The 16,407-nt window shown below is 37.1% G+C and overlaps 1 protein-coding gene across 1 annotated transcript in view; it reads right to left on the minus strand.

Moving 5' to 3' along the window:
• Positions 1 to 16,407, minus strand: part of RNGTT (RNA guanylyltransferase and 5'-phosphatase) — a 165,114-nt gene that overhangs the window by 82,843 nt on the left and 65,864 nt on the right. Inside the window, exon 11 of the mRNA XM_014307075.2 lies at positions 7,904 to 7,972. Within this exon, the coding sequence (XP_014162550.1) occupies positions 7,904 to 7,972 (69 nt within the window). The remainder of the gene's footprint in view (positions 1 to 7,903; positions 7,973 to 16,407) is intronic.

Raw genomic sequence — 16,407 nt, forward strand, 5'->3', positions numbered from 1 at the left:
GTTATCGCAGGTTTTTGGAAAGTGGAAATAATAAAAATCTGCTACATTCATCATGGTACTTGGAACTAGGAGTCTAACAATTTAATTAAATAAGGTGTAATTAATTTAATAAGACCTTAATTACTGGTGTTGGGTTAGCATTTCTTAATTTTCTAGTTTTTTGATTAAAAAAAAAGTAGAAAACAAGTCACCCCAAGTGAGCAAAGACAAACTTGAATCGGTATAAAAGTTTTACTTGTATAGTCACAGAAAACTCCTCAAAGAAATATTGTGTATTGCTAATATATTTGGGTATGTTTGTAAAGCATATGAAAAAAATTGTGTATTTGAGATAGGAATAGCTACTTAAGAGATGAGTTGCAAGGAACATTGCCATAGAAATTGAATATAACAACTATTCATAGGCAGAAAAGAGTTGCAAAGCTCAGTGGCATTTCAGGAGATTGACAGCAAGTTCTCTGTTACAGGAAAACCTACAACTGCACAAAAAGTGCATACTGATATGACAACAGCATCCCCTGACCAGCAACAGATTCAGTCAGGAACATTACTCTTACAGAAGAAATCACATTTACCAAAAAGATACTCTAAAGATGAAAGGTTTTAGTAATGTGGATCAACACAAAAGACTGATGAAAACTATTCCTGATGTCTTCTTCCAGTGATAGGATGTGTGAGAACAGTTCAAAGCTGTGCCAGGGAGCTTTTAATTGGACATCAGGATGTATTTAAGTACTTGAGAGGATGATGAAACATTGAACAGGCTTCCTAGAGGGGTGGTCAATGCCCCAGAGCTGTCACTGTTTAAGGAGCATTTGGTCAATTTGCTTAATAACATGCTTAAATTTTTGGTCAGCCCTGAAGTGGTCAGGCAGTTGGACTGTAGGTCCCTTACAGCTGAAATAGTCTGCTCCATTCCATTGCCTCCAAATCTTACATGAATCACTACAAAAATAGAAAACTAAATCCAGAAACATGTATTTGTTAGAAGCAAAAATCTGTGCTATTATATGACTCTTCCTAAGCCTTTATATATCTGCTTTGGTATTGAGAGTATATTTGGTATATCTGAGTCTGTCTGAAGCCATTACTTGCTATTGCACCAGAAATACATGACAATAATTGTTACTCCATCACTGATAAACAGGATATCTGTGCTTCAGAAATGAGCCAAGAAGTGACTATGCCTATGATTAAAGATTTACACACCATTTGATAAAACACATACTGTGGAAGAAAAGGCTTTCCAATTATATAGGATTATTTATGACAAACTGGCACTGCTTAATGAGACAAATCATGGAGACATTTTATTTGGTGGTATCTTTTGGAGATATTTAATTCAGTTTTAACTTCAGTGATTTTGGAAGAACTTTCACAATGACAGAAAATAACACAGCCTATTATACAATGGGAATAGCACAAATAATTAACAGGCAACCAAGCATTTCAGATCACCACTAAGTCTGCCAAGGGAAGGGAAGGAAGATATAGTAATAACTCATGCAATGTTATTCAGTTATAAAAACCTATTCATTATTCTTTCATTTTAAAGGCTAAGCTTTCCATTAGTATTCAGTATGGGGAGTTATATGTTAAATAATTCAGCTGTTCTTTAAAATAACATTTATCTTAGAAGAACAGAGCTCAGCAGCTGCCCTTCGTCCTTCCCTCTAAAAATCCCAATTCCACACAACCGGACTTTATTCCTCATCTAAAATGAGAGCATGGAGGAGTACCAAACAGAAATCAGCCTGATCCCATGCAAAAATGTACCAGAGCTCAGGAGGCAAACACAAAGCAGAAGACTTTAAATTTTGATACATGCTTTTTACAGATGTTCAAAAGCTGTCCTTAGGCCTTCCTAACTGATGGCCAGTGAGTCTTTATTTAGGTGGCTAAAGTAAGAAAATAATTCCTACATCCTTTCCTGAAGCAAAGGAAAAGTAATAGTTTTAGTCAGCAAGAAAGCTGGTTATTAGGAGATTACTAGCATAAAAATTAGACAGTCTGAGATGTTTAGCAAAAGTAAGATTTACAAGGTAGACATGAAAAGTAATTTCACTGACGAGTGGGCAGAGGCCAGAGAGCCAATTCTGCCATCAGAAAAGGCCATTTCTGAGATTTTCATTAAAAACATACAGGCTGGTAACCTGCAAGTGTTCTAAAACAAATGTAAGAAGTTTCCTGTTTTGAAGCAACATTTCAAAAGGAAGGACTGAAAGCTTCCAGTCTTTACACAAGCATTTGGAATCTGTAAATAAGGCGTGCGGCTTTCGCCTTTAAATTAACTCACTCTTTGTCTAGGGTGAGATCCCTGGTCATGACGTTTCCTGCTGCTCTGTTTTACTCCTGCTTAGCACTTAACTTTGGGCCCTGCTCTGCCAACCTGTTACAGGTAGAGGAACCAGAAAGTTGATCAGATGGAATAGAGCTGATTTAGGCATATGGGAGTTATAGTGATAGGATCTTAAATGGATAGACAATGATGTAAGGAAAAGAAGTGTCAGGGAGAAGCAACAGAGAAGGGAAATCAAAAGGAATGAGGAAAGGGCTGCTGGATAAAGAGAATGCATGAAGAGAAAAAGCGTAAAGGGAAGAGTACAAAGGGAAGAAGAGATGCAATAGTAAGAAGACATTTGTCTCTTGCAATGGAGTTGTTAAGAGTAGGATATGTTAATGCAGAAATTGCATAAGAACCACACATCACATCAAGCTACCTAAAATCATTCTTAAATCATAAATGAGGCAAAAACATCCATCACATCCACTAAACACACTCTTCTTATGATCTGTCAAAGCTTTCACACTGAGAAGGGAGGAAATCAGAAGATGGGATGCCTCAGCCATTGCCTTTCAATTGTCACTGTGAAAGGAAAGCCTTTGTATATCCTGAGCAATAACCAATATAAGTAATTCAAGTAACCAATGAGTTAGGAATAATACTGCTCAGTTAGTCTGATCTTGCAACCTGCACAGGCAGAAAAAAAATCTCCTTACTCCTTAATCTTGTTTCTACCATCATGAATCACAGTGCAAAATAATTTCTGCTTCAATACAAGAACCTTGCTATTCATAATAGGAATTTAGATAGAAATATTAACAGAAGAAAACAAACCTTCTTACATGTAACTGAAACCCTAGATTCAGTAGTAAAACTTTTTCACAAATCCCTTCTCATTAAAGCATACCAATTTCTCAAAACTGGGCCAATACAGAGGCACTTGATCCCAAATCTCTTCAAACCAAAGAGAAAAGTGCAAAAACCAAGAGCTCTTAGAGGCTAAAAGCATATTCACAGATAATTTTAGATATTTTGAGTTTTATTGCAAATCAGAATTAAACCAAACTTCAAAATAACAAAATATCCTTTCTCCATCCATATTGACTCCCAGTACCAGTGCTGCCTGTAGCAGGTGTCTTGGGTTGATATGATGCTTTTAGCCCCAGTCATCTGTTCTGTTTATGCTGAATAATAAGTTTTGCACCTTTAAGCCTTGTTCCAGAGAGTGAAGGGGGGAGAGAAGAAGCTGCAGCTTGTTTTCAGACACTGCACTCACTCCTCCACATTTCTGCTCCTGGACTGTGTTGTCTGCGGATGGACAGACAGTGGGACAGAGTTCTTCTTTTTTTAGTTAGTTTTAGCTAGCTGAGGCAAAGAAGTTCCCTGGACTGTGGGTTTTTTTTTCCTTCTCTTTGGACATGTTTAAACCTGCTCTGGACTGAACACCCAGCAGAGCACCGGCAGCTCTCACCTGGGGCCACCGGGCCAGGCCTGGGCTGCGGCATTTCCAGCACCAGAGGGACTGATAAGAGACTGATAAGAGACTGAGTGAGCTGAACGGCAACCTAGGGAGGGGACTTTTCTGAGTTTGTCATCTCTTTTGGAGCAGCAAGGGGTTTTATTGATTAATATTGTTTAGGTTTTATTGTTTAATAAACAGGTTTTTTCCACTTTTCTCCAAGGAGGTATTTTCTCCCGAACTGGTTGAGGGGAGGGGCCAATTGAATCTGCTTTTCTAGAGGAGCCCCTCTGGGGGTTCTCTCCCAAATTTGCCCTGAACCAGGACAGCAGGGAATATCCATATACTCAGGTCTGGATGCCTTTGTCTGAGACCAGACAAGACAAACACCTCTGAGTAAAACTAGGGGAGAGGGGAAGAGAAACTCAGAAAAGATTTTCAAACAGTATGAACTAATAAGCTCAATTCTCCTTGTATTAAATAGTTAACTTTTGCATTCTTCTTTACCTACCAAAAATATGGTACATGTGGGTAATTTTCCCCAAAGCATTTTCTGCCTGTACATGTTGACATTCTGTTTATCCTCCTCTGCTGCCACTTCGTTCTTCCTTGTGATTTTGCTTCAATTCCTGTCTACATTTGTGTACTCCTCAAAACACACACTGGATTTCAGGGGCTCCCAAAAGATGTTCTTGAATTTCCCTGATCTTCTAAAACTCAGCTTCATTTCTGTCTATTCTTTTTTTTTCTGCAAGATCAATTTTGTCAACAAATATGGCTCTTAATTTTCTTCTGGATATGTCGTGGTCTCTTCATTTGAGACAAACAGATTTTATAAAGCTCTCTAACCCTCACAATAACCAAAGTTCAGGGCTTTACACCCCAATCAGCAATAGGAGGTTGTTGTTTTCTCTCTGAAAAGATCTAATACATCATGCATTCAACTACAACACAAAAATTATTTCAGCTAGTATTTTCAAGGGGTCATTTATGCACTGTTATACTGTTGCTCTTGTATTGTTGCCTATTTATTTATTCCCTCTGTATCACATAACAAAAAAAGCCATCTCTATCAGCTTCATCCTTTTCAGTTATTCAGCTTTAATGCTTCTTTCCCAAGTAACAGGTCTACAACAATATTTTTCACTCTAAATATATTACTGTAGTGGAAAACCAGCACAATTACTTATACTTACTCAACTAAGAAAGTCATTACACTGAGAAAACTGCATATTGCTTCATCCAGGAAAATCAGCTTAATAACAGAAGCAACAAACTTACATTCCATAAACTCAGAAAAAATATTAAAATTTGAACATTAATTTAAACAAATACATTAAAGATGAATAACCTTTATAAGCATTTATAAAAGAAATTGGTTTAGTTGGGTTATAAATTTTTTAGTGTGCTAAGTCAGAAAACACAAGTTCTAGAAACAAAACATATCAGATATTGATTTCCTGTAACAGTGACTAAGAGATACATTCTTCACCAAGCTCATTTCAACTAGAAAAGGTAATTTCAAATTTAGCTGTAGTAACTCTGCTTAGCTTAACCTCCAATTTTCAGGGAAGTGCTTGTGAGAAACTTTTATTTTATTTACAATTGCTTTAAATTCTAACTGTATTCTAAGATATCATCAGGATTTCTTATGAAAGTGTAAACTCTCTTTACCCTAGTAGTTCTGCTTTAAATTGGAAACAGCTATGTATTTAAAAAAAGTACATGGCTTAATTGCTTAATTATGTAGAGCTTGAAATAGAGAGGTGTATCTTATTTCCAGATGGGAGTGTCATCACTCCTTGCTAAGATCTACAGTATAGGAAGTAGACTAGGAAAAATATGTTTCAGCTAGAAAAGTATACACATGTACTTTCCACAAGTAGCTGGAAGGGCAGAAATATCTGTCAAATTTGAAATGAAAACAATTCCTTGCTTGATCCAGTTAACACACTGGAGAGAAGGGATGCGATCCAGAAGGACTCTGACAGGCTTGAGGTGGGCTTGTGCAAACATCCAAGTTCAACAAGGCCAAATGCAAGGTCCTGCACCTGGGTCAGGGGAATCCCAAGCACAAACACAAACTGGGTGGAGAATGGATCAAGACTTTTTCCCTGGGGAGAAAGATTTGGGGGTGTTTGTGGACCAAAAGCTCAAGAGAAGCTGGCAGTGTGCATTTGCAGCCCAGAAAGCCAAGCACACCCTGGACTGCATCACAGGAAGCGAGGAAAGCGGGGCAAGGAAGGCGATTCTGCCCCTGTGCTCTCATGAGACCCCGCCTGGTGTGCTGTGCCCAGCTCTGTGACCCCCAGCATAAGAAAGACATAGACTTATTAGAACAAGCCCAGAGAAGGGCCACTGAGATGATGTCAGGGCTGGAGCACCTCTCATACAAAGACAGGCTGATGGAGTTGGGGATGTTCAACCTGGAGAAGAGAAGGCTCCAGGGAGACATTAGAGCAGCCTTCCAACATCTAAGATGGGCCTACAAAACCAGATGGAGAGGGACTTGTAACAAGGGCATGTATTGACAGAACAAGAGAGAATGACTTCAAATTGAAAGAGAGTAGGTTTAGATTAGATATTCAGAAGAAATTCTTTATTATGAGGGTGGTCAGGCACTGAAACAGGTTGTCCAGAGAAGCTGTGCTCATCCCTGCTCATCCCTGGAAGTGCCTGTCCCTGGAAGTGCTCAAGGCCAGGCTGACTGGGGTAAAAGGTGTCCTTACCCCCCTCTGCCAGGGGACTGGAATTAGATGATCTCTACAGTCCCTTCCAACTCAAATCATCCTGTGATTTACAAGCTAAGAAAAAAGTCAAGATGGATGATGCTACAGCCATGATCTATGCCAATACACAACACACACTGCAGTGTATCCACTGTATCTGATGCAACAGGAGGAGTAATAGAATGGATGAGGCCATGCTAGCTTGAGAACCACTTGCATTATTTTTTCTGATTGTCTGCAGTACTTCTGGTAACTTCTCCCCAGGCCACTCATAAACCTTTACACTGGCAGACATGACTCAAGAATTTATCATGTTTCAATTGCACTAAAACAACATGAATCACAAATTTTAATGAAATTTTAATGTGCGAACATCCTTGAAAAAGCAAAATAACATGAGAGCTCAAATCAATGGTTGAAAGATTCAAGGAATGCATGCAGTCATAGAAAATCCTTCATTATTTAGCAGCACACATCCATAGTACATACTGTAAAAAAACATGAGATGATTCCTGAACACTACCACCGTTGATTAGTAAGAAATCACACATACTACAAATGAGATAGCAACTAGTCAGAAACAACACTGCAAAGTAATCCTGACCAAAACAATGATTAGCTAGCTAGTAGATGGATGAGCTGTGCTCATCCCTGCTCATCCCTGGAAGTGCCTGTCCCTGGAAGTGCTCAAGGCCAGGCTGACTGGGGTAAAAGGTGTCCTTACCCCCCTCTGCCAGGGGACTGGAATTAGATGATCTCTACAGTCCCTTCCAACTCAAATCATCCTGTGATTTACAAGCTAAGAAAAAAGTCAAGATGGATGATGCTACAGCCATGATCTATGCCAATACACAACACACACTGCAGTGTATCCACTGTATCTGATGCAACAGGAGGAGTAATAGAATGGATGAGGCCATGCTAGCTTGAGAACCACTTGCATTATTTTTTCTGATTGTCTGCAGTACTTCTGGTAACTTCTCCCCAGGCCACTCATAAACCTTTACACTGGCAGACATGACTCAAGAATTTATCATGTTTCAATTGCACTAAAACAACATGAATCACAAATTTTAATGAAATTTTAATGTGCGAACATCCTTGAAAAAGCAAAATAACATGAGAGCTCAAATCAATGGTTGAAAGATTCAAGGAATGCATGCAGTCATAGAAAATCCTTCATTATTTAGCAGCACACATCCATAGTACATACTGTAAAAAAACATGAGATGATTCCTGAACACTACCACCGTTGATTAGTAAGAAATCACACATACTACAAATGAGATAGCAACTAGTCAGAAACAACACTGCAAAGTAATCCTGACCAAAACAATGATTAGCTAGCTAGTAGATGGATGAGTGGGGAGGGAGAGCAAGAATTTCATCTGGAACTAAAGGGAGAAAAAATCCATTCTTTATGCTACTTACTCCTGTAGGCTGAAATATTAGTCCATCCACTTCATGGCTAACTTCTCTGGCAAAGTTTCCTTCCAGGAGCTGTAGAACAAAAGAGAATGAAAATCTTTTTCCATAGAGAAATGCACATCAAAGTGAGTAGTAGTGGATTACATGCTACTACTGCAATCGTTTGCCAATAAACAGCTTATTTATGGTTTAACATTAGAGCTTGGGAAATGTCAACATCAACAAAGTAGCAGTTTCTACAAAGAATACTCAAGGCTAGAAAATCATTTGTCCAAAAAGAAATACTTAGAAACCAAGATGATTCTATATACTAGAAAACTAAGGAATATCAATTCTAATACAGGACACTACAGTCATTTGTGGGCAAATTAAAAAATCCATTTGCCATTTTAACACACAAGTAGAACTTTAGATTGAACTTATTTCCTGAAAATTTTCAGGGCATCATTTAAAATTCATGTTGGACAGACTTGCTAACTAGGGCATAAACCAGTAACACAGCTACATGACTGTAAAACCAACTCTTTGAATTAATTTGTATCTTGAATACAAATATTGAATATTCTATTTAATGCTTTCAATGACTGTGAATTCTGTATGGAGGTAAATATATCCATCAAGATGAATTAACCAGAGAAAAACCATCTAATTAAACAAAGTACTGAAACCAGCTAGTCAACCGTTATGAGAATTGATGATATACTTCCATAATAAATTCTGACTTGCCTAAGGAAAAGCAAATAACCAAGGAGAATTACAACTGACAAGCAATAGCAAAAATTAGGAGAATTACCAAAATATCTCTTTATTAATTTCAATTTGTTTTATGTTGAGATGAAGAATCTGTCCTGAAGTTGTAGATACTTTTAGTAATATTTGAAAAAACTTTGACATAAAAGTAACCACATGGTGCTAAAACATAGCTAATACCGAACCAGTAAATCACAGTCATTTTTAAAAGCATCATTTTGGCCTGGTTCGCTAATTTTGTATGATTTCCTTTCTAGAGCTCAACTTAATGACCTGCTGACCAAATTATGACTAAATTATTCAAATGAAGTCAATAAAGTATGAAAGGAGCTGAGAACTAACATTTGTATCCTACTAAGGTCGTACAAGTAAAAGCAATGCAATTTTATGTTTCATGGATCAAAAGCCTGATGGCCAAATACTTCAAATAATAATGATTCAACATATTTCACTTAAACCTGTAACTGTTTGCACAGAATGACTGATCATTTTGCTATAAAAAACTAGCTTTTTCTCTTGCCCGGTCATTAGCCTACATTTGTGCCTATATCTCCAAAAACAGAGAAGGCTTTCACTATTCAACATTTAGATACAATTTAACTGGAAAAAACACACCATGAGAGTGCTCTCAAGTGGAAAAGTACTTTAAGAATATTTAATTCTGATGAAAACACAATTGTTCAGAAGAGAAAACCCAAAATTGAAACTTGAAGCTGCACCTTGCCGCTAACTTGTTGCTATCTTGAAATTTACAGCTGAAGTTCACAATGTAATGCATCTGCTACCATATGACTACACAAAATAACAATAAAATAATTCCAAATTCTTTAATAAATCCACTGTTAGTCTTTGTTTTTATTAGAGCAATGAGTGCACTGGAAAAATATTTAAACACATGTCAAAAAGTTTTTAAAATAGAGGGGTTTTTAAATTTCTACACAAACTGTCTTCCATGGATCACCTGCAAGTTACTTAACACTTCCAAAACTGACTGGCCAGTCATCTGTAATAAGAATATGCTTCAAACTTACAAAAATGCACAAGACTGATTTCATTAAATTCAGGTACCAAAAAACCTCTCACTGAATAATGTTAATATTAAGGAATAATGATATTTTAAAACAAACAAGTAAAAAACAAGGAAACAAAAACAAAACATAAACTTCTAATTAGTTAAGTCTATATTTTATAAACTTCTGACAAACCTATCCAAAGGCATTAACCAAAGTGGCAAAGAGAGGAATCAGTCACCTCCATTTCTGCCTCTGTTTTTGAAATTCTTAAGGAAATTACAATTTGAGGAGACAGTTACTTTGGTGTTGAAGCTTACAGAACCAAATTATGTATTACATCCCAAAATAAAATGTAACAATATAGAAACAATCTTCAAAGTTGGAGTATATGCAAAAGCAGAAAATAATTATCATGCTGGTTGGCCTGCAACTCTCTCCACTCTGGTGAATATGTAGTTTTAGAAAGCTACATTCAAGTAATATTACAACTTGATAAATGGAGATAAAAATATAAAATCAAAATTTTTCCATTTCTGAAATACATTCTGATACCTTTCATTCACTACTGAGCCAGAATTACAAAATGTAAAGGAATCTGTCCCATCAATCTCCCACCCAGTTTCAGAGTCAAACATGTTCTGTTTGGAGGCCCACAGTGTTTTCACTAGGACAGCTCCTCCCAAGTGTCAATTAGACATCAAAGAGAAAAGGATTTTAAATCCAGAGCAAGCCTCAACAGATAACTACACTTCTTTGTACACCCAGTTATTCTGCTTTCATTCCCATTAGATCGATTACATGTGTTTGAATGATAACACTCTCTCTAGAAAGGAATTTTGACCAGAAAGGATTAGCAGCTGGGGGGAGGGAATAGAGGAAGGAATGAACATTTTCTCTGGCATTATTCCCACAAAAATTTTCTTGAGAATGAAACTATGTAAAGGTTGTCTGTGAACAGCAGAATACACAGACATTGAATATTGCAGAATGTTTGGAATGACATGGAAATGAGCTGAAAAGCAATGTCTGACATACAAGCTAGTATTTTTTACTCTAAAAAAGTTACATTTTTCCAGTTTATGAACTTCAAATGAAAATATCATGGTTCATCTTTTAAAAAACATTGCTCAACATTCCACACATTCAAATTTCTAATTAACTTGAACAGAATGGTCTTTTTTAATCGGAGCCATGATAAATGGCACACCTGCTTGACTGGGATGACTGCCATGGATCAGATAAAGTGCAATGCATCTCAATGACATTTTATAAAAAATGGGTAAATGATGCATGTGAACCAGCTCTTCTGGCATCCAATTGCATGTTGCCTCATGGCATCTATTTCCACCTGAGATCCCCTTTGTCCACTCCTTTCAGCTTCCTTCTTCCCTGTGAACACTGCAATAATCCATATACTTATATCACAGTTTATTATTTAAAACTTTTCCTTTCATACTTTTCAACTAAATTTAAAATTATCCCTACATCTAATAACACTCCTCTAAGCAAAAGAATGGTATAATTGCATGGTTTGAGTGGAGCAGTATGATGAGTAACAGGATTTCTCCTTGCTCCTTAACCACTGAGAAGAAGAGCAGCAAAAGAGCACTAATAACTTGCTGAAGCTGATTTTGCTAAAACACTGAACCAGTCAGCAGTTCTTCTGTGGATAATTGAAAATTCACGCTTTAGAGATCTCTCTGTACTTATACCAACAAAGAAATCACTTTGCTCCTTCACCAGAAAGGGGAGAAAATTTAGGTGCGTACAGATTCCATACAATGCTAGTAGGTTTTCATTGGTGTTTTGGTATTTCTGAGCCAAGACACATAATTCTATGAGTTCAATGATATTACATTATTCATAAAATAAATAAGTCCAGCAGGTACTACTGTGCCTTTTCCTTCCCCTTACTAAAAAAAAAAAATCTCATGGAAACACAACACAATGTGAGTTATGAGGATTCTAAAATACAAGGATGACTCTGCAAAGTGATACTGACTTTCTACAAAATAATTTTACTAAGGTCCTTGCACACACATCACAATTATTGATCTCCTGTGTCACAATATGCAAACACTGTGAATCATTTTGTCGGTATTTCTGATTCAAAACTGACACTCCTTGCTAGCCTCCTGAAATACCTAGGGATACAGAAAAAATCCCTTTGAATGTTATAATACAAGAAAAATACATGTTCCTTTTCCTTGCTTTTTTAATTTCAGAACTGCGAAATGCTACACTTCAAGTCAAGACAGAACAATTCTGCCTGCAGCCCCTATGGAGTTTTCCAGACCCACCTTCAAATTACTGATTATCTGGACCTGTTCACTCTACAGAGAGCTGTAACAGGGAACATACTTCACTCTAAAGTATTAGTTACAAATAAACTATTAATTGAATTGCCAGTCAACCAGAACATAAAACCCCTTCATACATGGGCCTACTGTCATTCCTAACCTCACAGAGCCAGCATCTTCACCATCTTAGGTTTCAGTCCAACTTAAAGGACCATCCCTTTCTCCAAGGATGACAGCCCTCACCATCAGCCTCAAAGAAATTCGCACATCCTGACAACTGTCGACTTTATAAACATGAGTTCATACATCTCTGTAGATAACCTACTACATAAATCTTCATAAATCCTGGTTTTGAATGACATCAGAAACCCCACAGAATGATTTTTATGCTAAGATCAGTTAAAATAATGAAAAAATAGTCTGGCTCAGATTCATCCCAACTATCACATTTCCCAAAAATACATCAGTCTGTATCAGGCAATGATGGAGCTATCATCCAAGCTACTAACATTCTACGCTCCAGTTTGCAAACTGCAAAATATACTATTTTGAAAAGGAGGCCTCCTGGAAAAGAAGTAAGCATGTATTTGGTGGGGTATAAGCTTCCTTTTAGATGATACACAGGCTGCTGTGCAATGCTTCAAAATACTATCAAATGCAGCTTAATGTCAAGTGAGGGAAGTGGTCCTCTAAGCTACGGCTGTAGCTCCTTCCTCCTCACCAGAATCTTTCCAGTTTCCCCTGTCCTGCAGCACCACATCTTCTTTGGTTTGTTTTGTGTCTAAAGCAGAGAAGGAATTAAGAACCAAACAGCTGTTTTCAGTCTCAAAGCAAAAAATCATCAAACCATGTGAGTGACTATGTCATAGGGGAGAAAAGTTTCATATATTATTTAAAAATTAAACCCATAATCTCAAACTTTCCACAAATAGAAGTTGGCTAGTTCACATTTTAACAGAAATAGGGCCCAAACCAAAGTGTTCAGAGAAGTTTTGACTTCGGTTCACTGACTGAATTACTACAAATACATGGTAAAACTTTCAAAACAAACTTTAGTGACTCCAGGGAATTCATGGTTTTGGGGATTAAAGGGAGCACACACCTTCTGAAGTATAGATTTAAAAAAGGGAAAAAAAAACCCAAAACAAACACATGAAACTCAATCCATGCAGACTTTTATCTCTTTCACATTCAGGATACCAACAACTCATCTAACATTGCACTGCAAGTAAAACAGCTGATCTAAACAAACCCAGTGTAAATTAACAATCTGGGGGCAGGTGGGAGAGGATCAAAGACACATCTCTGGCAGTTCTATTGCTTCCTACCCTCCCTTCTCTAAACCAGACATAATCTGGATCATTTCATACTAACTTTCAGACAGCTATGAGGATGAAACCATCTCCTCTCACACATATTTAAGTTCCTCTTCAAGTGATATGTTCAAGCGCCAAGTAATTTATTTAGAAAGCTCTGCAATCTCATATTACAGCATGCTGTGTTGGAGAACCACAATCTTCACTAAGCTGTCCAATGAAGTACTGCCTTTGCAATTAAAAAATTAATTCCTATTTCTCAGCAATTTTTTTCTTCCTTCAACTTTTCTTCCTTGCTCCTCTTTTTAGATTCTGACCAAGACATCTCTTAGAGGGTTTTTTTTAGAAATAAGGTTCACATTTCAAACATTTCACAAGGAAGCAGATGTAACTCTTCAAATATTTCAACGTGTCCTCAAAAGATATCCCATAGATACAATTTTTTATCAAATGAAACCATGCCGTTTAGACTGGACAGAATATTCCAGAAGGGCCACAGCAGCGAGAAAAAATGCACTCCCTGTTCTCTTTTACAGGAGTTTCCTTTCAAGGAGATCTCTGCATCCTTGAGCACTTGCCAAAGTTGACCAGCCAATGGCTTATTAGAACTGGCTGCTTGCCTCAAAGTGGCTCCTTCCAAGTAACTCTGAAGATCCTGAAATCACAGCCCATGGTCTCAGGAGTGTGACTTAACACATGGTCATTAAGTAAAGATTTCTGCTTCATTGTTAACATTCATTTCCCTCTCAAAAGCACAAATGATCTCTCATTTACATGATTTCAAGTTTTCCTCCAAATGACCTATAAAAATGCTGAAAAGCAGATTTTCAATAATTTAACATGACCCGGTCTCCCCTGCATCAGTCTCATTTCCTAATCAAAATATGATATGCTACCTTACATCAAATAAATTGTGTAAGAACAGTATCAGTTCAAGTGTATCTGTATCAGGGTAATGTCCAATACCATAATGCATCCTCCTTCATTAGTCATTGTATTCAGCTATATTTATCTTGCCAGCAATAAAAGACAAGAAAGAAAATGCATCATAGTAACTGAGATTACCATCAGAAAACCACAGCTTATACTAATATTCTAAAGCTAATATGCTAAGAAAAAAAATATGAAACAACAAAATGTTTCCTGGCCCATGTCAACGATCTAAAATATGCATAAAAGTAGGATCAAAAACTGTAGAAAATAAATTAAAAACTGAGCTCTCTAAGAAGTAATTGCTTAAAGAAGTTTCCTATGCTAATTAGGAACCAACACATCTTGAAGATAACTGCTACATTTTTAGTAAACCAGTGAAATTATCTACTTTGCCCTAACTGCATAAAGAACACAAAGTATAAACTTCTCACTTGCTCATTACTTAAAATGAAATTTCATGCTTTTGGGCTGTAAAATCAGGGCTGTAAAACTGTATGAAAATCCTTTAAAAAAATTCATGCTCAAAGCTCGAATCCTAGCTTTCACACAGCCATCCAACTCAAGTTGCTAATTCTAGACAAAAACAGAGAAAAGCTGCCAACATTATTATGTCTGTATGAACACGTACATATTGAAAGCACTTGATGTCAACCAGTAACCCAGTAACTAAACAAAAAGAGTAAAAGTAAAATCCCAAGGTTCACCTGTTTAACAAAATCACCACTATTTTGAACTGTGTAATCACTGGCAACAGCTGAATCATATGGTGATGAAAAATATACCAAATGACTGTGTAAAGACACACGGGAATTTTTTCAGTTGATAAAATTTTAAAATATATACTTTTTATAAAATATTATTTTATGGAAAGCTTTCATTTGTTAATTTACTAGAAGCTCTGAAATCAATCATACTGAAAGACTAAAAATAACCTCTTTACCAAGTTAATCATACAGAACATTTTGGCTCAAAAGATATGAAAAACACCTAATTATGGCAATAGATTTGTTCCCTATAAGAATGAAAGCAGATAATGGCAGCATTGTGAGACTGATGTTCACTAATATGATCAAGAGACTAATTATTATCCATGAATCATTTGTAGCATTCAAAACTTGATTAATGTCAGGTCAAGTTTAACATGTGATAGGTTTTATTAGTAATGCTCAGCTATCCCACAGCTTGTCAATGTACATGAGTGCCATCTGTTAGGTGTAGGAATAGCCAACAGCCACAACAAAAACACATTGGCAACAACTGGTCACTGAAGTATGTTTTAGGAATTCCATAAGGAATACCCTGATAATTTTAAACATACTAGACCAGAATCCAGCACTAAAGACCTGCTAAAGATAGGGAACTTGCAGCCCAAAAAGAGTGAGCATGCAAGGCATGTTTCTCTCTTTTGAAAGGTCAGTCAAAGGTGTGTTTAATAATACTGGACACTTCACAGACTGACCAGTTTCTACCAACAAACATTTTTTTGCTAGAGGAATATGTGTAGCTTCCTGTCTACACTCCTCCATGGATGTTTAGCAAGCATTGCTGTAGAGAATACACTGCTTTACCCTTCTGAGCATCACTCATGGTATTCAAATACATATGGTCCTAACGGCTCACCTAGCAAAACACTGTTAGAGGATGCTCAATCTGAAATTCATATTCCACAAAAAACCATTCACTGACAGCCTTCCATTTGTTTTAATTACAGATAATGGCAAGAAGAAATCCTTTTGCGGGAGGGCCACTTTCTAGAATTTCCCAGCACTTTGTGGAGGCCTGATTTACCAGGGGTCACCTCTCCCATGTACAGCCCATTATAGCAGGACAGCAAGTCACCTGGGCACTTCCACTGAACCTCCACAAGCACTGCACTAGTAACAGTGTGAGCAGCAAAGTTGAAATAACATGAAGTGGCAACAGACAGGTGCATGCACAGAGAGGAAGGAAGGTGACCTAGTTCTGGGTTTGCTCTGGCAACTATGTACTCCCTTCTGTCTATAACTAGTTAGAAACTCAGCAGGAGCATTGAAAGAAACATTTACATATCTCATTGGTACAACAGCCCTCTCAGATGTATTATAAACATGTTCTCATTTGATGGCCCTCTTGCATTCCAAGAGGATGAAGCTGAAAAGCTGCAGATGTAGGCTGCCACTGGTACCTGCAGTCTGCACTTTGGCTCCAAGCAGTCT

This window comes from Geospiza fortis, unplaced genomic scaffold, assembly GCF_000277835.1.
Source record: "Geospiza fortis unplaced genomic scaffold, GeoFor_1.0 scaffold190, whole genome shotgun sequence".
NCBI classification, from domain to species: domain Eukaryota; kingdom Metazoa; phylum Chordata; class Aves; order Passeriformes; family Thraupidae; genus Geospiza; species Geospiza fortis.